The 26,034-nt window shown below is 38.0% G+C and overlaps 1 protein-coding gene across 1 annotated transcript; it reads right to left on the reverse strand.

The window, feature by feature from the left end:
* Positions 1-647: 647 nt before the first annotated feature.
* On the reverse strand, positions 648-26,034 carry OSTM1 (osteoclastogenesis associated transmembrane protein 1). The gene is made up of 6 exons (XM_069488302.1): positions 25,614-26,034; positions 17,456-17,570; positions 9,207-9,304; positions 6,170-6,337; positions 4,773-4,938; positions 648-820 (listed from the first exon to the last, which is right to left on the reverse strand). The coding sequence occupies exons 1-6, from the start codon at positions 26,004-26,006 to the stop codon at positions 765-767; spliced, it is 996 nt and encodes a 331-aa protein (XP_069344403.1). The 5' UTR covers positions 26,007-26,034; the 3' UTR covers positions 648-764.

Genomic DNA, 26,034 nt, shown 5'->3' on the forward strand with positions numbered 1-26,034 from the left:
TTCACAATGCAAAACCCTGGTATAAAAAGAATCCATCTTGCCCTGAATATAACAAAGCAGTCCAGTGATTTCAAATTACTTATGAAATAAAGGCAAAAATAAGATGCAAAATACTATTTATAAAAGTCAAGTAAGAAACCAGTTACCATAAATCTTTTTAAAAAGATAAATGTAATGTGGCTTACCACTTCTAAAAATTGTTAAGGAGGTTTATAGTTAGTGGTTTCAAAAATGACTTTAGGGAAACAAGAGATTGAATTATATATTATTGTAATGTATGACATACTAAATATATATGTAACAATAATACTGCAGTGAGGAGTAATTTAAATTAATCTTTGGACCTGCTACCTTTTGGCAAGTATATTTCTTTTTCAAAGTGTTTGCTATAACTGATTAATTTTTAAATGTTAATTTTCAAAAACTTTTCTACTTGAGATACTTATGTTAATAAGGACATACTAGAAGTCTCAAATAGCAATAATATGCCTACAAAGATTGTTCTTGCATCTTCTGCTATTGTAACAAATACACTTTAAAATAGACAACATTGCTATGAATGGAAATTTAAAATACCCAAATCCTTAAAAAGGGAGGCGGAAAAGGAAAGAAAAATTGAAAATTTTTATCTAAAAATAAATCTGAAGTCCTTGCATTTCTTAAGAACTTGACTTGTCAAATCACTGTTTATCTTCTTTCTGACCAAGCTGTGTCTCCCACCATTCATTCATGTGGTACGGTGTCAATTCTCCATTTTGTAGGCTTCAGTTTGAATTTTCTTGAATGTTTGCAAAACTGGTACTGGACTTGAGACGTTTGGCTAGATAAATCAAAAGTATTATATTTTAACTTAAATTCTCGAAACATGATTATTTATTATTTTTTAATGTAAACCATAATATTTATCTATTAGTTCTATGTTTGAATCTGAATAGATCCAATCTTCTAAGAATTAAAACCTAAGTGTATTTTTACTACCAATCTCAAAAATCATAACTTTGTTAGAAACTGCACATGACCTTGTTAGAAGCAGTACCAAATAAAACGACATCATTTATATCTTCTTGAACGTCACAATCTTAAGCATGTAATGTAGGTGAAAGTAATCTACCTAGAAAATGAAAGTGTTATAAAGAACAATAACAAAATTGTACAATTAAAAGTCTAAGTTAGAAATCAAAATCTAACTTTCTCTTGAAAGAATTCAGTGAAAATGTTCTCAATCTGATAAAGGTGTCTATAAAGATTCTACAGCACTCATTATGCTTAACTGTGAAAGACTGAATGATTTCCTCCTAAGATCTAGAACAAGATAAGGATACCTGGTCTTATTCAACATCGTGCCACCAATTTAGCCAGTGCAATAAGGTGAGAAAAAGAATAAGAAAAGGTATATATATTGGAAAGAAAGAAAGAAAACAGCTTGTAGTTTCAGACGAAAAAAAAATTCAGTGAGAGAACTCTGTAACGTAAAAAAAAAATTAAATGACTTTTAAAGAAAAATGAATTTTATATCACACACACAAACGTGGCTGCTAACAAAATATGTTACATGCTTATTGGATGCTTATTGGACTGAGTCATTAGGGTTCAAACAAATCATGGTTATTTGGCTTGGTAACCTATTTTATACTTAAACGTGAATGTTTCTTATGCTGTAGAAATGAAAACCAACTGTGCCACAGTGAGAGTGTCTTACACTGGCTAACTAGGAATCTCCCCTGTGATTTGGAAGGTCTGCAATGGGCCCCAGGCACCTGTATTTTTTTTTAAAGCCCTACACGATAATTCTGGTATGTAGCCAAGGATGAGAACCACTCCTCTGGTTTCTATCAGGGTCTCCCCTCACCCCAACTGTAAGTGCAAAATGACAACATGACTTCCTGGACCAGTGTACTGCTTTGGCCTAAACTAAAGGCCAAACTTAAGCTAAAAAAATTGCCTAAACTAAAAGTTTACTTCTTAAGCCTTCAGTCGATTTGGGAAGCAAACTAAATCAACAGTTTTGGGGTTTTTTTAATTACTTTGTTAAAAATTACTAGAAGCAACCTAGCTTTTTACTAATTATCAAATTACTTAATTAACAGACTAGGTAGCAATACCAATGAGTACACACACCTACAACTTCCTTACTTCTTTATTCTCTACCTGATAAATCCCTACATTCTTAGAAATTCTACCCCAGGGATCATCTAATGGTGAATTCCAGCACCCCCAATGCAGAGTTAGTCTGAACCTTCTCTATGGCCCAACCATACTCTATTTACCTCTACTACACAGGTTGCAATAATTACATTATGGTCAGTGTGTTCTTTGAGGGCATGGATTATATCTTGTTCCTTATTTAAATTCCTAATCCCAACCACAGTACTAGCATTTGTCAGGCATTCAATAACAGCTTGATGAATGGTAGCATAAAGAAAAGTAAATGAAAATGTCCATGAAGTACCCGCACAACAACGGTTTGCTTACACAGTACTAGCATTTCCTTAAATGAGCTTTGTAAACAATGTTTCTGTGAAACATTAATAGGTGTTATGCAAAGGTTCTACTGTCAAGTTTCGGGACTTGCAATCTCAGAGCCTTTATCTTATGTTTTGTACCTTCACAAAGCTCATGAAAAGGAAGTGGTATGAAGCATTTCCCAATCTTAATATTCCACAAATTTTTTTTCACAGAGAATTTCATAGGACTAGTATTCTGAGGAACATACTCTGGGAAATGCTAACATTATGTATAATGTTCTTTTATTCAATAAATATCTTTGAGCACCTACAATATGCCGGGCACTTTCCAGATGTTGGTGAGACAGTGATGAACAAAGATGAACAAAATTCTTGTTCTCATGGAGCTTACAGTACAGTCAGGGAAGACAAATAAGGCAGAAAATAAATGAAAAAGTTTATTTAAATAACTTAAATTATTTAACTTAAGTTAGTTTAAGTGATTAAGTGCCATGAAAGAAATCAGATGTATTCTTTCCTTGCAGAAGAATGCAAAGAAAGGTGTATTCTTAGACTGGGAGATCATAAAAGGTCGCTTTGTGCAAGTAACCTTTGAGCTCAGACCTGTGTGGCAAGAAGCCGGGTAGGAAAGTGGGAAGGGCCTTGGCAAGGGGTCGGTGGGAATGAGCTTGGTATTTGAGAGGAAGGGAAAGGAGCCAGCCTGCCCAGAGTACCACAAGCAAGGAGGAAAGTAGATGCAGTGAGTTTAGAAAGGTGGATCTGGGCCAGAGAGCAGACCCTGGAAGTAAGTTAGGATTTATTCTAGGTAGAGCAGGAACCCGTGAAGGGTTTCAAATGGGAGAGAAACAGGGTAAAATTATTTGTGTTTAAAAAATTACAGTAGCCACTATATGGAGTATGAATTTTAGTAGATCAAGGAGTGGAAGCAGGCATACCGGTTAAGGGGCTCCTGCATTGGTACAGATAAGAGGTGATGATGGCCTAGGCTAGCGTTTGCCAGTGGAGGTAGAGAAAAAAACAATGAAAGAGGTAGAAGCAGGGCTGGCAGCATACTTGCTAACAAATTGAGAGTGGGGAGGGGAATGTGGGAATAGAAAAATAAAAAGAAAGAAAAGAATTAAGAAATGACTACAAAGTTTATGGCTTGCACAGCAGATAGTGACACTGGAGGTAACTTTTACTGCAAAAATAAACAAACAAAAACTCCCGATTAGCAGCAGTAAACATCTTCCGCAAAGTTAAATAGATTCGCAAGGCAAATAAGACGCTAGACTTTAAAAGTACACCAAGCCCTGAAAAATAAAGTTTCTCAATAGTGAGATCCCTACAATATTTTGCTGTTGTTCTAAATAAATGCTCTTAAGGACTGAGCTTTTACATATTTACAGAATGCTGGCAACCTTCAAAAAGCTTTACTAAATACATCCATGACAAAGACTCTCCCCTCTAGTAGCTGGCATTTTAAGGTGAGGAGACATTACAAATTCAGTTCTAGCTGATCTACAGGTAACCTTTTTGTAAAAGCTAGATATATTAGAAGTGAATTCGGATGAAGAAATGCTAGAAAGAAATTTACAGGGGAGAGAATTTTTATGTCATAGATTCCTAGACCACGAATAATATTTGAGAGAAAAAAGATTAACTTTTTCCCCCCAAAATATTCTTTTTTAAAAATTGAAATTGTCAAGGGATAAGCCCATGCTTTCATTCTGATAATAAACAAGAAACCCATGTGACTTAGAAGCCGCTCTTCTTTAGAGATGGGATCTTCTAGTTAGTGTTGATTTTGCTTTGCCCTATTTGATGGGGAAAAAGAAAAGGAATTGATATGTACTGAATATGTGCTATACATCAAGTAATATTCTTATAACTGCAATTCCAATTTGTTTAAAACAAATTGTCTGCATGTTAGCTATGGATTCTTCTTGCCTGCCTTGCCTTTAGGTGGTTCTACCATGACTCCAATGGGCCTATGAGCTGTCTATAGCTCCCCACTATTGCCATGTCAGGAGTTAAAAGCCTCTGTTGCTATTCCTCTGTTGTTGCTAAACTTACTGCTGGAATAATCTAGCTTTCTCAACTCAATCATCTGAAAGATGCTATCTTTTGATTTTTGATTATCTGCACTTATAAAATTCTCACACATCTTTTTCATTAGTAAGCGTAACTGTAAAACTGAAAGCAGGGAGCCATTTTAAACTAATGTACTTTGAGTTCTCAGAGTTTATGTCATTTCTAAAACAGGCCTAAATTTTAAAAATACAGGCTTTTATCTAAATAAATAAATAACCATAAAAAGAAACTTACGTAGAATGAGTTTGCGTTTCTTTTGTTCCGAGTGGAGAAAGCTACTAAGGTAGAAGACAACAGGCAGAAAGAGAATGAACACAGAAACAGCAATTACGGGTACTGTGTCACTGCAAGGGACTGAACAGTTGAAAGTTCGACTCCACAGTTTTCTAGTAATGTTCATCTGGAACAAGAACAAATAGTATTATTCTATTTTATATTTAACTTGCCTTCAATTTCTTATAATTATTTTGTCAATATCTAAACAGACACCTAGAATTTAGACTAAATACACACCACTAAAAATCTATTGATAGTTCAAGACAATCTCTTCTGCCAGGGAAATAAGCTCGTTCACAATTAGTCATTATATAAATTTATTAATATATCCAGATTGAAATTTCATATTCTAAATTCATAATGCTGACCAATTCTAGAAAGTCAACCATTTGTAGCTTTCAAACAGAGAACCTATAGCAATAGAAGTACAGCTAGACCCTGTATTCTTCATTAAAGAATATTTATTATTTATTGGGAGCTGCTAGAAACCAGGTACTATTCTAGGCAATAGGAATGGAGCAGTAAAAGCAAACAAAAATCCTCATGGCACATACATTTTAAGTGCTTTTTACCATCCTGAATATTATTAGTCCACTGAGCTGCTGTGATAATTCACACTCATTATTCTCAACCATTTAGCTTACCAATTTTGACCTCAAGTTCTCTACTTTGAGCCAATAATGTCTCAGTTACCTCTAACAAACACAATACCCAGGCATCATATTGCCTAAAAAGACATGATCGCCATCTAGTGGTGCCCCATGTAAAGGCAGGCTATACAATGGAGAAAAATAGTTTTTGTTGACCATTCATTCAATCAATAAATACACACACACTAAGGCCATTATATGCCAGGAACTGTCCTAAATACTGAATGGTAAACAAAAAATCCTAGGTGCTTGTCTTCATGTGGCTTATATTTTAGAGAGGGGAGAAAGACTATAAATGAATAAATATTTTCAGACGGTAACAGATATAAAGAAATAAAGCAATGGAATACGAAGTGATTGAGGAATGGCCTCTGAAACACACTGTAGTAAAACCTAGAAACTTCTTAAATCAGCAACAAGTACACAAGAAACTGAAATATAACCATGCCCACACCTCTGAAAATGGTATACATTTTCAAATTTTAAAAAAAAGTAAACAATTATCAAACCACTTATGAAGTGCCTGATTAATTTCCATTTTAGTTTGACAGACCAGGATATGCTAAAAATTTACTATTTTATAACTAGTTATTTCTGGCTGAAGACAGAATATGCAGTTCCAACATACTTCCAAAAAGGATAAGAATACTGAAGGTATATTCAACAACACTGAGAAATATGTCACAACAGAAACAAAGTACTTACTGCATCTTCCACATCAATGCATAAATGTGTTCCAGGTTCAGCCTTATTCTCAAGTTCATTCATTTTTTGCATTTCATTGTACAGACTACTCAGAGATTTGTATGCTTCACGACAGTTTTTGCATACTTCTGAATAATTTTTTGTCTGTAGAAGACTGTGTGCACTCCCCTAAAATGATAAAGGCACATGTAATACATATAATAAACATTACACACAATCTCTCTCTTTAATGTAAGATATTCGCCTTCATAGAGGACAGGAAACAACATGGTGTGTTAAAGTGCTGGGCTGTGATGTTGGACAGGTTACTAAATCACTCTGAGTCTCAGTTTTATCATCTATAAAATGGGTCTACCTCTACCTGTATTACAGGTAGGAGCATACCAAAGGATTAGAAACCTGGTATCTGAATTACTGGTAACTAAAATACCAAATTTCCTGAACTATCTTGTCATTACATATTTGTACTTACCTATACTACTCTTACTGAATAAATAAAATATGTTCCTGCCTAGGCTGACTTCAACAGCATAGTTTGCCTTATTGAGACTAGACTTTTTTAATGGGAAAGGAAAAGGCCCCAAAACTACATCCCCACTCAATTCTCTAATAACAAGGTTCATAATCCAGCCTTTCTAGTCAACAAAAAGAGGCAAATACCAAAGAACTATGTAACCTAAAATGAGGATAGTGGAGATAACATATAAAACATTATACTAGAAAATCTCAATTTTTTTCTACTTCTAGTCTGACACTTGTCTTTTCAAGAACAAGTTTGCTGAACTGTCAGTTCTCACCTTTGCTTTCTATTCCCTTTATTCTTTACTTTGTAGCATGGAGAAAGGACAGTAACTGAGCATTGAAATGAAAGAGAAAAGAAGAAAATCAAAGTAATTAAACTGATGTAGCCTCTACAATGTTATCATCACCATCTATCAGAAAAACTAAGTCTCCCTTTAGTCTCCTACAAGAAATAGCCCATTGCCTGTTTTGCACAGAACAATTATGCATTTACCTAAAGTCAAAATTGAGCATATCATTTTGATAGGGGATAATTTAGCCATTTTTATTAAAAGTATAAATATACACATCTTTTGATAATGTGAATGTTGCAGATACCAGGATAACTTTTTTCAGACCTGGAAAAAATAGGGCGAGGAAGGCACAGAAGAGGTTCATGCTTACATGTCTATGATAGGAACAGTTTCTAAGCACTTTCTAAAACCCTCCCAAGAGAAACCCTTTCATGTCCTCCTTCAAATCTGCTTTGACAAGGTTTATCACTGACATTCCTTAGGATTGCAGCAAGTCAGATAGGATTCGCTTGAAAGAGCACTTGCCCAGGAACAGAATCCTCCACCAATGAATTGACGACAACTCTGGCTTTGAGCCTCTGGAACCAATGAACTCTGTTTCTAAGCAGCTTATGTGAACCTCTCCCTTTTTGCTAATAAAAGTTTCCTTTACCCTTCCTTCACCAGATGCACTGCTGGCTTGCCAGTGCATTCTAAATCATAATCTGCATTTGTCATTCCAAGTAAACTCGGTATTTTGGAGATAATTTTCTCTAGTATTTTTTTCTTAAGTTGACAATATAGCAATTACACTTCTAGTAATCCACCAGACTCATACAAGTACTCCAAGTTATATGAAAAAAGGCTGTCTATGGTGCTCAATTTAAAACTTATGAATTGTTTATTTCCAGAATTTTCCATGTAACATTTTCTAACTGCAGTTGACCATGGGTAACTGAAACTGTGGAAAGTGAAACCATGGATGAGGGGTGACTACTATATACAAAAACTACCATTTGAGTTTTACAACATGCTTTAGTCCACTAAAGGTTCTGAAGTCCTGTAATAAAGCATCTCCCAACCTTAATAGAATACTAAACCCTTTTTTGATAGGCCATCTATTAACATGCTGCAGAATACATTCTGAGACATGTTCTGCTAATGTTTATTATTCTCAGGGAATTTATGATTCTGTGTTATCACATTTAGTAAAGAGGAAATAATATATGCTCATATCCTAAACATGTTTACATCTCCTTGTGAGGATTACTTACTTGTTATGTAAGTTTCAAAACTACAATTTTACCAGAGTTCCAATCTCATCCTTCTTTCCCACCAGGCAAGTTCCAATACCAAAATTCAAGAGTCAGAGATGGAGACAACAAAAATCTACACAGTAAGATTCTTAAAGGCTACCTTTTATATCATATTAATAATTCAATACTCAAAGTTACCTTACTAAAAAAGTACCTTAAATTAAATATATATAAGCAAATATTGACGCAAAGAATAGGCTTCCTATAGACAGAATCATACTGCACAGCAAAATACCTTATTATTACATAAACAAAGTCAAGGCAAACGACTGTCAGATTGAACAATGTTGTGTTTTAATTAAATAATCACATGCCTCAGTTAATGTTTTCATTACTCACCAGATCCTCACTAAAAAATACTGGAAGATAGGCAGGGTAGATATTTTACTACTTTATAAATGAGAGAACTGAAATTTTTAATGATTTGTGAATACAAGAACTTATGGCCGGGCGCGGTGGCTCACGCCTGTAATCCTAGCACTCTGGGAGGCCGAGGTGGGCGGATCGTTTGAGCTTAGGAGTTCGAGACCATCCTGAGCAAGAGCGAGACCCTATCTCTACTAAAAATAGAAAGAAATTATATGGACAGCTAAAAATATATATAGAAAAAATTAGCCGGGCATGGTGGCGCATGCCTGTAGTCCCAGCTACTCGGGAGGCTGAGACAGGAGGATCCCTTGAGCCCAGGAGTTTGAGGTTGCTGTGAGCTAGGCTGATGCCACGGCACTCACTCTAGCCTGGGCAACAGAGTGAGACTCTGTCAAAAAAAAAAAAAAAAGAACTTACGAGCAGAAATCCATGTCTATTAACTCCTCTACATCATGGGTATAGATAAATATCAACAATTAATGAAATAAGAACTTGGAACTACATATTATTCATTTGTACAAGGCAGTAGTTTAATTTCAAATATCACATATAAAATACCTGAAGGTTATGCTCAAAACAGGTCAAGGTGTGATTAAACAGACTGAGGAAATTTACTGTGCTGTTTGATAGTTCTTCACTGTTGTTCGTTAAACAATCTGTCAAAAAAAACCACCATAAAGAATATTAATATGACTCAAGCAACAATTATGTGTTGTCATTTATCTCTCAAGCTATCATCTTTTGTTTCTCACTATAGTAATTCTTTATTCAAACAAGCACAAAGTATTTCACGTAAGAGAATTTCCAAGTACATAAACTTTAGTTTCCAAAAGATTTTTTTAAAACTCATAACCATTTTCATGAAAATCTTAAAATAATCACATACTCTCCTTTTCTGTAAAAGCAATATACCAAATAAAATTTAAATTGACTTTTGATGGCACAAGGCTATAATCATGAACATCAGCTATCAACTGCTGCCTTAATAGTGCTATTTAGGGATAAGACAGTTTATCCTGCATTAATTTTATCTAAATTCATATGCCTTTTTATCATCTTTTGTGTCAAATTTAGTAGTTCTGTGTCTCTTCCAACTTCACTAATAGGTCATTTAGTGTACTTACCAGAATAACTTTTAAAATTTGCTCTGTCTAATCTATCATGAGTTGGGAGCTCAGAGAAACAAACCGGTGAGAATTTTGCCTAAAATACTGACACAGTGGCTTCAAGTAAAGTCTGGAAATAAAGGGAATTGTTTTACATGTTTTTTTTAAACCTTACATAAATGGCATTTCTCTGCAACTTGCTACTCTTGCTTAGCATTAGTTCAAGTTCATTCATTCCTTTTCATTGTTTTCAATGGATGAATATACCCCGATTTATTTATCCATTCTCCCTTCTTCAGGGAACTTATTCTTTTTCCTCATTTTGTCTTTACCTCTCCCTGTGTTCTTGGCCTGCTATCTCCAATCCAGGTTCAACTTAATTTCAACAGACAGCTTTATATTATACCTACCTTATTCAGAAATTTAGGACCATCTCTCCATTGGGAGTGGAAAGACAGCATAGGAAGCTATTGCAATAATGCAGGAGAAAGGCAGGATGCAAATAGAAAGACTTCAGTGGAAAAAAGGCTGAATAGGTGGACAGTAGGGTATGACACACTAAGGGACATTCATGTACTACAATAAACAGCAATCACAACAGTGAAAGCTAACATTGACTGAGTACTAGTTATGTGCCAAGCACTCTGTCTACCCTGTATTTTAAACATATTTGCTCATTTAATTCTTGCAAGGATTCTGAGGCAAGAACTATCATTATCTCCACTTTATAAATAAGGAACAGAGGTTTAGAGAAATTAAGAGGTTGCCCAAAGTCACAAAACTGAAAACTGAAAAGCTGGAAATTCTACTCAGTCTGATTCTTGAGCCTGCACTCTCAACCACTGCAAAATAACTGACATGTTCACAGCTATATTCTAAACCATTAAGAAGTTCAAGACTCAAGAGTCAACAAACACATGCCTCTGCCTACTCCCACCACTACCCGCAGATGTCTTACACCACACAGGGATTCAGGCAGTCACCACCAACTGACCAGAGTGGGTGACTGAGATGAAACCTAAACCTGGTGGACAAGACAGCATCTCAGACTCCTTTGTGCAAATTAGAAAAAGACATCCCCTCTGGGTGGATGAATTACAAAGGGTACTTCTGCCTCCAGAAGCCAAGCTGGAACTCAGTCCCATTCATCCCCTCACACAGGCCCCTTCTGCAGGCCCCAGTATACATGGGGCCCTCTAGGTGAACCTGTTGCTAGATTCTTCCCCTTTGAACTCACGTACTCTACATTCTCTGAAGCTTTATCTTCTCAAGAGTATGAGACTAATTTTAATTATTCACTCTATCACTTAGTAATCTCAGGGACCACTTTACAAATTAGGAAACTAAGTCAGAGAAATAAGGTAATATACGGAGAATCTTACAGCAAGTTAATAAAGCAGTGAGATACAAAACATGGTTTCCAAACTCCCAATTAAGTATTCTTTTAATTATATCACTTTTCTTTACTATTTAAATATGTTATTCCATCTGTCAGCTTTGACAAAGTTCAAATACTAAATTCTTTTTTCTAAAACTATAAGGTAACCCCTCTTAATGCTGGTTTAACATCATCATGGGCCAGGCGCGGTGGCTCACACCTGTAATCCTAGCACTCTGGGAGGCCAAGGCAGGAGGATCGCTTGAGCTCAGGAGTTGAAGACCAGCCTGAGCAAGAGCGAGACCCCATCTCTACCAAACACAGAAAAATTAGCCAAGAGTCATGGTGCGTGCCTGTGGTCCCAGCTACCCAGGAAGCTGAGGCAGGAGGATTGCTTGAGCCCAGGAGTTGGAGGTTGCAGTGAGCTATGATGATGCCACTATACTCTACCGGGGCAACAAAGCGAGACTCTGTCTCAAAAAATAAAAATAAATAAACAACGAACAACAATGAAACATCATCATGAAGTAGTCCTGAATCCTTTTAAGGATGAGGCAAAGTTGGTATAAATAAAAACAAATACAATTACACACATGCAGAATATTAGTATGTTAGGCTAACAAGACTGAACAGGTTTTCAGTTTTTGTGGTTGATGTTTTGCAGGGAAGTTGAAGGAGCACAATTTCAACCATAGCACTTGCACACCTATGGTATAAGCCATGTCATGACAACTGACATACACTATATAGGGATAAAAGAGGGTATATGTCCCCATATTGCCTGCAAAAGTAGTATAAAGTGCATACTATAGAGAGAGAGCAATAGCAATTTCTTCTATACGAGATAATTAAAATAATTTCTTTATAAAAAAGTAATTTATAAAGAAAGATTCTCTGAAGAATTAAAGAACTTAATCTTTTCTATTTTACTAACAGCCATTTAGTTTTCACTTAAAATAATTTGAAAATTAAACTAAAAGCTAATATAGACTGGTCATTTTGTCAAGTACTACATTAATGCAGTATCATCAAATTTTTTCAATGATCATTAGACAGTGGTATTATAAAGCACGAAGGAGTTCATTTAAATAATGGGGTTAAAAATGTCTTCATTACTAAAGAGCCCTGAATTTCTGATTCAAAACAAAGGAACTCCAGTAAATTCTCCTTTTATCCCTTTGCAGGAATTTTGAGCTTAAGGTTAGAAACAGTCAGAAACTATACATTTTAGAGTTAAAGAATATTAGTTATAATAAAGCTTCCCATAAGCACTAAGTGAAGTGGTCATTATGAATTTTCTTCATCTCAGATAATCAATGAAGCTTCATCAAGGACAGATTAGCATATCTTCTTCCTCAGTGAGGGCTCAGGCATCAGCTCAAGAGGCATTCTTAAAGGTGTTAAGGATTCAAGTTAAGACCTTACAAAGAAACCTACTAAATTATCATAACAGGAATTATGCGTCTTTCAATAAAGTATTTGGCATCTATTAGGAGTTTGTATAAAGATCTCTGCTGTTTTTCAAACCTAGTTTTATAAAAGATAGCAGAGACAAATCACCAATTTCTAAAAAAATAGGACAATCAGCCAACGTGGTGGCTCTTGCCTGTAATCCTATTAGCACTCTGGGAGGCTGAGGCAGGAGGATCGCTCGAGGTCAGGAGTTCGAGACCAGCCTGAGCAAGAGCAAGACCCCATCTCTACTCAAAATAGAAAGAAATTAGCCAGACAACTAAAAATATATAGAAAAAATTAGCCAGGCATGGTGGTGCATGCCTGTAGTCCAAGCTACTCGGGGGGCTGAGGGAGAAGGATTGCTTAAGCCCAGGAGTTTGAGGTTGCTGTGAGCTAGGCTGACACCACGGCACTCTAGCCCAGACAACAGAGCAAGACTCTGTCTCCAAAAAAAAAAATAAAATAAAATAGGACAAGCTTCAGAAAATATAAAATAAGGCTGGGCATGGTGATTCACACCTGTAATCCTAGCACTTTGGGAGGCCAAGGTGGGAGGATTGCTAGAAGCCAGGAGTTGGAGACCAGCCTGACCAAGAGTCAGACTCTGTCTCTACAAAAAATAGAAAAATTAGCAGGGTATGGTGGTGCGGGCCTCTAGTCACAGCTACTCAGGAGGCTGAGGCAGGAGGATTGCTTGAGCCCAGGAGTTTGAGGTTGCTGTGAGCTAGGCTAACGCCATAGCATCCTAGCCCAGGCAACAGAGTGAGAACTTGTCTCAAAAAAAAAAAAAAAAAAGATATATTTCTACCAAATGGATCTCATATTGGTTTCTCTCAGTAAAAAACAAACTCTTAAATCAGTGGTCTTCCTTCTTCTTTTGTAACTATTTTCCTTCCCATTTTATCTTTTAGGTGCCAGACTGAATGAACTCCATATTATTTACCATTAAAGATCCCTAAGCGGGTATCACTTATCAGCTGTGTATCTGCAAATTTAATTTAATAACTAGATCATTGGAAAAAGGATAACTGAGATAAATGGATTAGTGGCTTGTGTTTAACAATTTTACACAGGTTCTGAGAAAACTGGATCAGTCTTTCTTTGTGTTTAAATTAAAAGGCAAATAATCTAAAAATTTGCCACATGTTCAATCACAGTGCACTGCATGAACTCCTCGAACTCCTGGGCTTTAAGCAATCTTCTCACCTCAGCCTCTTAAGTAACTGGGACTACAGGTGCAGGCCACCATGCCCAGCTCTCTCGACAAACTTCTGATTGGGCACAATCAGTTAAAAATTTTAGTGTGATATGATCATCTTCTTCCATTTTATTAGAAGTGTAAATATCCCTTATATTCTTTTATACATTTTTAAAGGCCAATGATTTAAAAAACAATGACTAGATAGGTAGGAAATTGATTTTCAACATAAAGGTAAAGAGAAGCCTTTTGCATCTTTTATTAAGAAAAGAAAACAGCAAGGATTCAATGAAATTAGTGGCTTAATGGATTTGAGATTGCTAAAGATGCTGTCAGTCGCATGAGAAGCTGAAGCTTGATCACATCTGAGGGTTAACATTAGAAAATGTACAATTCTACCTTATAATTTTTTTCCTATTATCTAGTTTTAATTTTACATAGTACTAAGTGATGTTTGGGGAAAAAAGGGAGTATTTTACATTTATGTTTTTAGTAAAAGATTAGGCTTTCTGCAATATGAAATATGTCTACAGTACAACAGTTAAACTTCTGTAGGGCTAATTATAGTGAATTTATAAATGGAGACTGTATAATGAATTTGTCAAACAGTACTTTAAAACACAAAATCAGGCATTAACTCATGAAAAAACACTGTCTACTCAGATGAACAATGTTAAAGCCTTTTGAATTTAGTTCTAGACTTCTTTTTCTTTCTGAGACAGGGTGTCACTCTGTTGCCCCGGCTAGAGTACAGCGGCGTCATAGCTCACTGCAGTCTTGAACTCCTGGGCTGAAGAGATAGATCCTCCTGCCTCAGCCTCCTGAGCAGCTGGGGCTACAGGCACACGCCACCACGCCTGGCTAATTTTTAAATTTGTTTTGTAGAGATGAGGTCTCACTATTGCCCAGACTTGTCTCAAACTCCTGAGCTCATGCGATCTTCTCCTCTCAGCCTCCCAAAGTGCTAGGATCACAGGCATGAGCCACCACGCCTGGCTATATTAATGGATTTTTCTAAAAGGCTTAAGAATACTTAAAAATAGGTCTATATATGTTAAATTCTCTTCAATCATATTTATACTAGAAAATTTTACTTCAAAAAAGTAAAGGTTATGCTAAAAAAAAAAAAGTTGTGTCAGCCAAGCCTCTGTTCAAATTACCAGAAAATTTGAATTAATAAAGACAAAATTAAAAGAGTCAATATTCAATATACCATGTTATAATGACAAGGAAAAAAAAACCTAGCAGGGGCTCTTTTTCCCATTTATAATTTTACTTCATATGAACTATGTCTTGGCCAAATTAATTTTAATTAGGAAGTAAGAGCCTCTTGAATAACTCATATCTAATTGCTTAGCCTTTTTATGTTCTTCAGAAGAAGTTCAATGTAAAGAATATTTTCAAGACAGGAAAAAACACAAGTCCTTAGAAAAGTTAAGCTACTTTATGATTTTCAAGAACATGGATTTTTAATCCATCCTGTCCTTTCTATTTCTAAGGCCCCTGCCCTACTTCACATTCTTTCCTTCTTGCCTAAACTACTGTAATAAATTCCTTACTGGTGTTTGTCTTTCTCTTCCAACGGGGTTCCATGAAAAAAGGGTCTTTGTAGTTTTTTAAAAAAGCTTGTAAAGTGCTAGGTTAAATGATGTTTTAAAAAACCTATTTTTACCTGCAGTATTCCTCATTGCCTTTAACATTCCAGGTGCTTTGTTAAGTCTCCAAGATATTACAGCATACAGCACTCCCCCTTATCTTTGGGGGATACATTCCAAGACCCTCAGTGGATGCCTGAAAGCATCTATAGTCCTGAATCCTCTATATACTATGTTTTTTCCTATACGTATATACTCATGATAAAATTTAATTTATAAATTAGACACAGTAAAAAGATTAATAACAATGACTAACAATTAAGTTATTATTAGGAAAGTGTTATTAAGTAAAATAAGGGTTACTTGAACACAAGCACTGTGATACTGTGACAGTCAACCCGATAACCAAGACGGCGTGACTAACGAGCAGGGCGCACATACAGCGTGGATATGCTGAACAAAGGGATGATTCACATCTGCCTGGGTGGGAGGAAGCAGGGTGGCACGAGATTTTATCACACTACTCTGAACGACACGCAATTTAAAACTTATGAATTGCTCATTTCTGAAATCTTCCATTTAAAATTTTTGGACTACAGTTGACTGGGGATTACTGCAAGCAAAACTGCAGATAAGGAAGGACTACTGTATAACCCTTTCTTAATAATATGCTGGTATTCTAAGCAGTATGAAAATATGTTGGCCCAAATACTAAACTACTGTATCAGTCAAGGTCCTACCTTCCCTTGCCAACTTTATCTCCTGTTGTGCTTCCAGGACTCTGGAACATCTATTACCCTTTTATGCCTCTGTGCCTCTGCCCATGATGCCTCTCTAGCCGCAGGGTCCCTCTCTCATCTCTACTTATTGAAATCATGCCCAACTGTAAAGGCCTAGCTTCAAAAACTAATCCCTCCAGGAAGTCATTTCAAATTCTCCCCAATTAGATTATTTTCTACTTCCCCAAAGGACTCTATAACTTTATTAAAGCATTTATTTGTCTGCCCTAGGTTATATTTGTAAATATATCTTTCTCCTTCACTAACTTATAAGACTTGGAAGATAAGAACTGCCTAGCACATAGTTGTTATTCAAAACACATCTGGGCCGGGTGCGGTGGCTCACGCCTGTAATCCTAGCACTCTGGGCGGCCGAGGCGGGTGGATCGCTTGAGGTCAGGAGTTCGAGACCAGCCTGAGCAATGAGCGAGACCCCACCTCTACTAAAAATAGAAAGAAATTATCTGCCCAACTAAAAATATAGATAGAAAAAATTAGCTGGGCATGGTGGCGCATGCCTGTAGTCCCAGCTACTCGGGAGGCTGAGGCAGTAGGATCGCTTAAGCCCAGGAGTTTGAGGTTGCTGTGAGCTAGGCTGACGCCATGGAACTCTAGCCCGAGCAACAAAGCAAGACTCTGTCTAAAAAAAAAAAAAACCACACATCTGAATTGAAATAGTGATGTCAATTTTTCCAAACAATAGCTAAAGACATCTAAAAATAGATGTCATTTTATTCCATAATTACACACAAACCTGCAAAGCTGGTAGTACAGATGTTATCACCCCCCACCTCCCAACAACATTTGACAGATTATTTTAAACATAATTATTATTATACTAAACAGTTAACATTTATTGAACATTAAATATGTGTCAGGCATTGAGCTAAGTGCTTCCTATAATTTATTTCACTTAATTCTCAAAGCAATTGTGTAAGATAGGTTCTAGTCTTACCACCAATTTACAGATGAGGAAACTGAAGGTCCAAGAGGCAAAGTTACTTGCCCAAAGTCTGAGAGATAGTAAGTTAGGGCCAGTAAGTGAAAGGGGCAGAATTTAGAATCAAACCCATGTCTGTCTGACTCCAAATGTCACATTATTAACCACTGCACCTTCCTGCCTTTCAGTGTTTGCCCAAGTAGTTACCACTAATAAACTATGACGCTGACTATTCATATAAACTTAGTAATAAAAACTATTATCTAGCTTCAAAGAGTCCAAAATTCACTAAAATAACATCTGACTTCTATACTACTGAATCATAACTGCAACATGAAAATGAAAGAATTACGTACTTGCACAATTTGCTTCCTGCCACGTTGTATTAAAAAACTCAGAGAGAATCACAACTACTTGCATTCTATCTGCCGTTAAGAGACTTCTGGCACAACTGTGACTCTCTGAAGTATTCTGTAACAAAAAGAAGATGAAAAATACAATCTGAGTATTTTTAGACTTTCCAAACAACAACTTGAGACAAAAACCTTAAAAAAAATTAAATTTTTTATTATAAACCTTTTAACATTTTGATATGATCTGATAATGATGGCATTAATAACAATGGTAATAAAACTATAAGCAGCTAACATTTATTGGTACCAGGTTCACTTGCAAGGCAAGAAAAGCTTGCTTCTTAAGTATTTGCTTCTATAGTACAATCTCAACTACTTAGGTCCAAATTGCTTATTTGTCATATTTCTTACTGTTTATGCCCAAGCGGAAACTCTGGAAAGCTATTTACAAAAATGTAGCAGTAGCTATCTCTGGATAACGGAAATATGGTGATCTTCATTTTCACTTTTGCTTCTCTTACGCTGTCTAAATTTTTCTACAATGAACATATACTATTTATATAATTTTTTAAATCTGGTAGGTAAATGATCATAACATCATTTGCTTTCATCTTTTGGGCAATTTTTGGTTCAAAGTCATATAATCCACAAGAAAATGTGAGACATCCAAATTGTACCCAAATAGCATGTACTCAGATAGAAAAATACACTTTCCACAGATCATTTTAATAATGAAAGAAACTCATGCTATGCAAATCATAAATCCAAGTTCCTAAAGTATTTGATCCTTATCTATTTCCTTTTCCTTGTGCCCCAAGCAAGGAACTAAGTCCTGCTGACCCTTCATTCTTTCAAAGTTATTTAACTTCTACCATTTACCAGGTACTATAAAAATCCTGGAGTTCTGAGGATATAAAAAGTGTAAAAGAAAGCCATCAACACTGGGTTTTTAAGAACCTCCCCCCACAGATAAGGAGTTCTATAGTGTGATGAGTAATAAAAGAGAGACAGTGGTAACTCCAGGGAAAGAACTGATCAGCCAGGTAGGGGGAGGAAAGAGGGAAGGCAGACTTAAAGGAAGAATTCTTGCTTTAAAATATTGCTGATAGCCAGGCACAGTGGCTCCAGCCTGTAATCCCAGCTACTGGAGAAGCTAAGGTGGGAGGATGGCTTGAGGCCAGTTTTGAGACCAACCTGAGCAACATAGTGAAACCCGTCTCTATAACAGTAAAATAAACGAGCAAGGCGTGGTGGTGTGCACTCTGTGGTTCCACCTGCTCAGGAGGCCGAGGCAGGAGGATTGCTTGAGCCCAGGAGTTTGAGGCTGCAATGAGCTATGATAGCACCACTACACTCTAGCCTGGGCAACAGAGCAAGACCCTGTCTCAAACAAATAAACACAAATAAACAAATATATACATACATACATACATAAAATGGGACAATATCAAATCTGTCATAACAAGTTGGCAGAACCCTAACCGTCATGAACCCTATCATCCACTTTTATCATGCCTGCACCCAGGAAGTTGAGAGCTCTTGGCAAAAATTAGATAACAGATTGTTTCCACAATAAATCTATAATCCCAAACTACACTTCTCACTCTCCTGCCTATCCATTCTCTTCTCCTTACAACCACTATTTCACATCTTCTCCACTCTCCCTGAAACTCTGATCTCTCTCCCACTCTTTACTCTTAAGAGATCTAGCTGGGTGCAGTGGCTCAAACATGTAATCCCAGCACTTTGGGAGTCCAGGGCAGGAGGATCACTTGAGCCGAGGAGTTCCAGACCAGCCTGAGCAATATAGCAAGACCCCATCTCTACAAAAAAAAATTTTTTTTTAAAGCCAGGCATAGTGGTACATGCATGTAGTCCCAGCTACTCAGGAGGCTGAGGCAGGAGGATCACTTGGGCCCAGGAGTTTGAGGCTGCAGTAAGCTATGATCTCACCACTGCATTCCAGCCTAGGGTGACAGAGCAAGACTCTATTTATTTGAAAAGAGAGAGAGAGAGGAGAAAGAGAAAGAGGAAGAGGAAGAGGAAGAGGAAGAGGAAGAGAAAGAGAAAGAGAAAGAGGGAAGGAGGGAGAGAGAGATCGATCCACCCTCCTGGCTGACAGTGAAAACAGAAGCCATGGAGCTGAAACTCTGACCTCCCTACCTTTACAGCCAACCTCTCCTTTCACCCTCAAATCACAGTGGAGAAAGTGCCTGCCCCTGTCAAAGGCCCATCTCTCTGTACATGCCCTGGATTCCATCTACCCTACTTTATCTGGAAAATGACTTTGTCTACTTCCCCACTCCCTCCTACAGGATCATTCAACCTCTCTACAGGCTCACACCTGTAATCCCAGCACTTTGGGAGGCTGAGGTGGGAAGATGACTTGAGACTAAGAGTTCGAGACCAGCCTGGGCAACATAGCTAGACCTCATGTCTACAAAAATAATAACAATAATAATAAACGTGTTCAGCTCTCTCCCATCTTAGGAAAGGAAGAAGGGAAGAAGGAACAGAGGAATGGAGGGACAAAGGAATAGAAAGAAAATCCCTGAGTCCCACATTCCTCTTTAATGACCTGTCTTTCTTATTTCCCTTTCAAGGCTAAACCTTTAACAGTCATCTAGGCTCACTCTTCCCACTTCCTCATCTTCCACTCCTCACTCACTGTTTAACTCGCTCTAATCTTGCTTTCACACCCAAGCACTCCATCAAAACCACTTTTTTTTTTTTTTTTTGAGACAGAGTCTCACTCTTTTGCCCTGGCTAGAGTGTCATGGCGTCAGCCTAGCTCATAGCAACCTCAAACTCCTGGGCTTAAGCAATCCTACTGCCTCAGCCTCCCGAGTCGCTGGGACTACAGGTATGTGCCACCATGCCCGGCTAATTTTTTTCTGTATATATTTTTAGCTGTCCAGATCATTTCTTTCTATTTTTAGTAGAGATGGGGTCTTACTCTTGCTCAGGCTGGTCTCGAACTCCTGACCTCAAGCGATCCTCCCGCCTCGGCCTCCCAGAGCGCTAGGATTACAGGCGTGAGCCACCGCGCCCAGCCAAAACCACTCTTGTGAGTGTCACCAATAATGCCAATGTTGATAGATGTACTTCTAATCTTCTCAGCAGGATTTGACACAAATAACCAGCCCCACCCTTTCCCTTGACTTACAGAACACCATGCTCTCCTGATGTTTCTTCATCTCTCAGTCTCAACTTCCTTCTCAGTCTCCTTTGATAGTTTATCCTCTACCCAATCTTCAACTCCTAGTGTTCTTACTCATTCCTTAGGCATGCTCATCCATGTCATGGTTTCAAATACCATTTTTATGCTGACCACTCCTAAACGTATTATCTCCGGTCCAGAACTCTAGACATGTATACCACATATGCAGTACCTCCCTTTAGATGGCTTGTGAACACCTCAAAATCAACAAGTTCAAAACTGAGTTAATGGGCCGGGCGCAGTGGCTCATGCCTGTAATTCTAGCACTCTGGGAGGCCGAGGCAGGAGGATCGCTCAAGGTCAGGAGTTCGAGACCAGCCTGAGCAAGAGCAAGACCCCTTCTCTACTAAAAATAGAAAGAAATGATCTGGACAGCTAAAAATATATACAGAAAAAAATTAGCTGGGCATGGTGGTACATGCCTGTAGTCCCAGCTACTTGGGAGGCTAAAGTAGAAGGATTGCTTGAACCCAGGAGTTTGAGGTTGCTGTGAGCTAGGCTGATGCCACAGCACTCTAGCCTGAGCAACAGAGCGAGACTCTGTCTCAAAAAAAAAAAAAAAAAAAAAAAAAAACTTAGTTAATGATCTTCACCTACTAAAAAGGCTCCTCCCTCCATCTCAGTCAATGGCAATCCTCTTTACTAAGCTGCTCTTACTATAATAAAACCCTAGAAATCATCATTTTCTCTCCCCAACTACCCACATTCAATTAACCACCAAGTCTTATCATTTCTGCCTCCTAAATATCTCTGAAACATACCCACTTTCTCCCCATCATAATGGGCCTCATGTGGCCAAGCCACCACCATTTCTGATGCCACTGCAACAGTCTCCTAATTTATCTCCCCACATATCGTTTTCCCCTTCCCTCCCCAGCCCCCAGCCCCTCCATTTTCTGTAACGTAGCCAGAATGGCCTTTTAAAGTACAAATCTGATCATGTCATTCTGCAGAATTAAACCTTTCAAGAAGACCACACTGCTTTAAAATCGAAGAGTAAAATTCTTAACACATCCTACAAGGCCCACATGACCTGGCACCTGCCCACTTCTTCAGGAGCAGATCACTGGTCTCTTTCTAGTCCTCAAACACACCAAACCGTTTCCCATCTCGGAATCTTCACACCTGCTATTTCTTTACATGGATACCTTCTCTCCCCTGCTCCCGTACCCTCTCAAATTTTACATGTCAGCTTTAATCACTGACCACTCTACCTACCCTCAGTCATACTTAAGATCAGCACCCTTGTTATTTTTTTCAAGAGAATTAAATTGTTTATTTGTTACACATGATAATGGTTGATACACAAGCTTCATTCCCATCTATAATTTTATCTGGTACCATTATTCAATTTAGATATATTGCATAGGATATGCCAACAATCATCTTTATACAGCACCCTTGTTATTAATATATGCTTTGAAAACATCTGGGTTTTTTCTTTGTGAAACTTACCACATCTGAATAAATAATTACTTGTAGATGATATGCTTAATGTCTGTTTTATGACTATAAACTCTGCTCATTCACAGCTACATCCCTAGTAGCTACCACAGCCTGCACATAATAGGTACTCAATAATTTTTTGAACAAATGTATAAGAAGCATTAAATTTTATGATCTCTAATGAAAGATATAGATTATGTTATGCTGTGTTCCAATTTTGTCCCTATATTCCTAAGAATTTATTAATCTACACTAAAAGTAAATTGAATACTGACCAAAAACATAACCCAAACAACCAGCACCTTCACAAATTTACATTTATAGTACCTATATATACATACATACATCTATCTATCTATCTAAATTTTAAACAAACCAAGTAGAATAGAGCTTACCAATTTGGAATTTGAGGGGGCTACAGCATGCTCAAAACACTTTGATGATGCTAAACAGCTCAATGAAGCCATGTCTCTATCACTTTAAACTCAAAGAAGAAAGTCGGATGCTAAGGAAGAGGGAAACCATCAGTTTTATCATTCAGGTTTCACAAATCACTGCATTCTTTACCTTGAGATAATAAAACTGTCTGAAGTCCTTGTCCCAGTACTTCTAAGAAGAAGTGACAATTACATAGGATTCCTGATAGAGAATTCTATGACCGTTAAACTAATTAGCTGGCTGTATCACATAAATAGCTTGCTATTTTCTGCCTTTGATTCCTTTTTCTCCTTGTTATACTCCTCTCTTCTTTGAATCAACCCATGTCCACTCATCCTAAAGAAAGTGAGAAAGGATGCCTTATTCAAAATTCAGCTTGTGGGCGGGCTTGGTGGCTCACACCTGTAATCCTAGTACTTTGGGAGGCTGAGACAGGAGGATTGCTTGAGGCCAGGAGTTGGAGACCAGCCTGAGCATGAGCAAGACCCTGTCTCTACAAAAAAACAGAAAAATTAGACAGGAGTGGTAGTGCTACTCAAGAGGCTGAGACAGGAGGAACACTGAAGCCCAGGAGTCTGAGGTTGCATGAGCTATAACAATGCCACTGCACTGTAGCCCAGGTGAAACAGTGAGACATTGTCTCAAAAACAAGAACAACAAAATTCAGCTTGTAGGTTCTCTCTGATTAACTAACATTGCGCTGTTCCCTCCTTTAACTCGGCATCCCCTTCACAATTTTGCTCTAAATTGCTATTGTACGATTTATGACACACTGATATTCTCCTTTTTTCTTTTTCTCAATATAAGTTTATTTCCTGAACTACACTGACAGTTTGAGGCTTGGACCTTATCCTCCTTTTCCTTCTATATCCTTTTAGCAGCCCAAAATTCAAGAAGGGTAGGTGCATGCTAGTTAAACTGATTTAAATGAAAGACTGTGTCTAAGTGAGGAAAAAAAAAAAAATACAATACTCTGGAGAAATAAACTTCCCCAAATGACAACATATTCCTTCAAGTTAACTCATAAGAAACTTAGGGCACATTTTTATACATGATGGTTCAATTCCTAAACCAGCCCATAAAAGCCTCTTAAATCCACAAAGTATCTCAGAACTGTGGAAATCATGCTTTTGAGCCAATGAGCCATATCCAGCTCTACTGGGGAAAGAAGGAGAATGGAGACCAAGGACTAGGATGAGGTGGAGGGGAAATGCAGATTGGGGAAAGGGTTTTTCTTTTCATCTCTTTACCTTCTTCCTTTCATACCAGGGTGAGGTGAGCTGGCTGCCCAGGTTACTGGTAGAATATGAGAAGGAGGAAGTTTCTGCATCTAGACACTGGGATGCCTCTCCTGGGCAGTGAGGAATTCATGTGGAAACTCATACATAGATTGGGTGATGCCCATAACACTGAACACTAGGATTTGAGGCAATATTTTTCACCTCAATTCCACAGTATCTACACAAACAAGGAAAGCAGTTGCTACCTCAAAAGATCCAAGCTTTGCATCATGATTCATGGTCATTTTACCCACAATAGTACTTGTTCTTCAGAGTAAATGGCACCCTAAAAACAACTCACCTAACTGCTCAAAACCAAATATAATGCCATATAATGCCCTGCTGTAGTTGACAAGAATAAGTCTTGTGTACTTTATTTTAAAGTCATGATAAGATACATAGATCGGAGGTTGTGGTGGGGATTAAAAAAAAAAAAAGATACATAGATCGATGTATCTTGCTATACCCAATGGAACAATGGAAGTATGCCTGGAAATTATTGCATGTAAGCGTAAATTTATTTAAACTGCTTTGAAAACTAGCTCTTTACAGAAAGATCAACCATAGAATTTACTTAGTGCAAATAAATCCCCCATTTTTATAAAATAATAGCTTTATGTTAATATCAGACTCACTTAAAGCAGGATGAGACTATATTTTAGTCAAATCAACTATGATTTATGAAATAATTTTAACTATATTTTCATGAGACTACTTGCCATTCCATCAAACAAGAGGAACTTTCCCACTCCCCAATCCCAATGTGATTCCTCATGTTTTTCCTTAACCAAGCATATCCGGCCCACACCTCGTGACTCCCACCAGCCTGGACACTCTAATCATTTCCTAGTCTAAACCCTATAAAGTACTGAGGAACAGAGACTGTGTCTTCTTTTTTTTTTTTTTTAATTAAATCCTTTTTAATTAAATCCCCATAGTGCCTACTACATAACCAGAAGAGCTCTCAAGGTATTAAAATGAAGGGCAGACTTATCATTTCCTAAAATTTTAGGAAATTTTAGCTCCCATTTACAGAGAGCTATTACTATATGTCAGTTTCTTAAGACCTCCTTTTATCCCCATTTTACAGAAGAGAAAATAGGCACTGAGAATGCAAGTAACTTGCCCACAGTATATTGCTAATAAACAGAGTGGGACTGGACTCCTGGCCAACTAGCTCCAGATTGTCTAAATCACTAAGATGAACTCGCAGGCAGTTTCTCTTTTAATCCTTTTAATGGCCACATTAGGCAGCTGGGTTTTTTCCATTTTATAGAGGAGGAAACTAAGGCTTTGAGAAGAAAATTAATCCAAAATCACACTGCTAGAGTGGTGGATCTGAGCATTTCTGGCTACAAAGCTCAAGCTCCTAACTACTACCAGTTTCTCCTTTCCAATGGTGGTTTCAGAAAAGGGTCCTTCCTGGGAACTTCAGGTGGAGATGACCAGAAGCTGTGGCGGAGTAAGGGGAGGAAAATAGGGTTAGGGAAGCAGGACCGCCCCAAAAAAACAATCATACCTATCTGCAAATATGTACCTCATATCTATCTGCAAATATGTACCAAGATGTCCAACAGCATTCATGGAGGCAAAAATCCAAACCTCAAGCCCCATAATGCCACCCCCTTTTTCTGATACCCCAAACTCCAGAGACCCAGTCCAACCTCTTTTTCTTGTGGTTGGGGAAACTGAGGCCCCCCAGAGTTTACCATCATTACGTCTTCCTCTTTTCCCAACCCTCCCACGCCACAGATCCTGGGTGTGCTCCTTTACCCACCCCCACGGCTCGGCTGATGTTGTCCATCTTGCTGACGACCTGTTGGAAGAGGGGGTAGCAGTTCTGACAGAGGCGCACGGGCCGGGCGCTGCGCACTAGACACCCTGTCAGCTCTGCGCTGCCGTTGGCGAAGTCCAGCAGGAGCTCCCGGCACTCGGGATCCAGATCCGGCAGGTCCGGGGGTAGCATCAGCGGCCCCAGCCCTCCACCCTGCAGCAGGGAAAGGGACAAGTCCTCCACCTCCAGCAACTGCTGCTCCGACAGGAGGTCGCGAAAGACCCTGTGTGGACTGCTGCCGAAAGGGAGTGCGCCCAGAGCCAGCCCCGACCACAGCAGCAGTAACCACGGCAGCGGCGACGACCTCCGCAGCGCGACTGTCGGGTCCGGATCCATCACGGGGTAGACGGGCGCTTGCCGCCTG

The sequence above is a fragment of the Eulemur rufifrons genome, chromosome 15, assembly GCF_041146395.1.
Source record: "Eulemur rufifrons isolate Redbay chromosome 15, OSU_ERuf_1, whole genome shotgun sequence".
In the NCBI taxonomy this organism is placed as follows: Eukaryota; Metazoa; Chordata; class Mammalia; order Primates; family Lemuridae; genus Eulemur; species Eulemur rufifrons.

What these genes read in the sequence shown, in the direction of transcription:
- OSTM1 (XM_069488302.1), bottom strand. Translation starts at nt 26,006, where the DNA reads ATGGATCCGGACCCGACAGTCGCGCTGCGGAGGTCGTCGCCGCTGCCG. An exon ending in GTTTTGAGCATAACCTTCAG is followed by an intron (nt 6,338 to 9,206) that starts GTATTTTATATG and finishes TTATCATTTTAG; the next exon opens with GGGAGTGCACACAGTCTTCT. An exon ending in GCATTGATGTGGAAGATGCA is followed by an intron (nt 4,939 to 6,169) that starts GTAAGTACTTTG and finishes TTCTTGTTCCAG; the next exon opens with ATGAACATTACTAGAAAACT.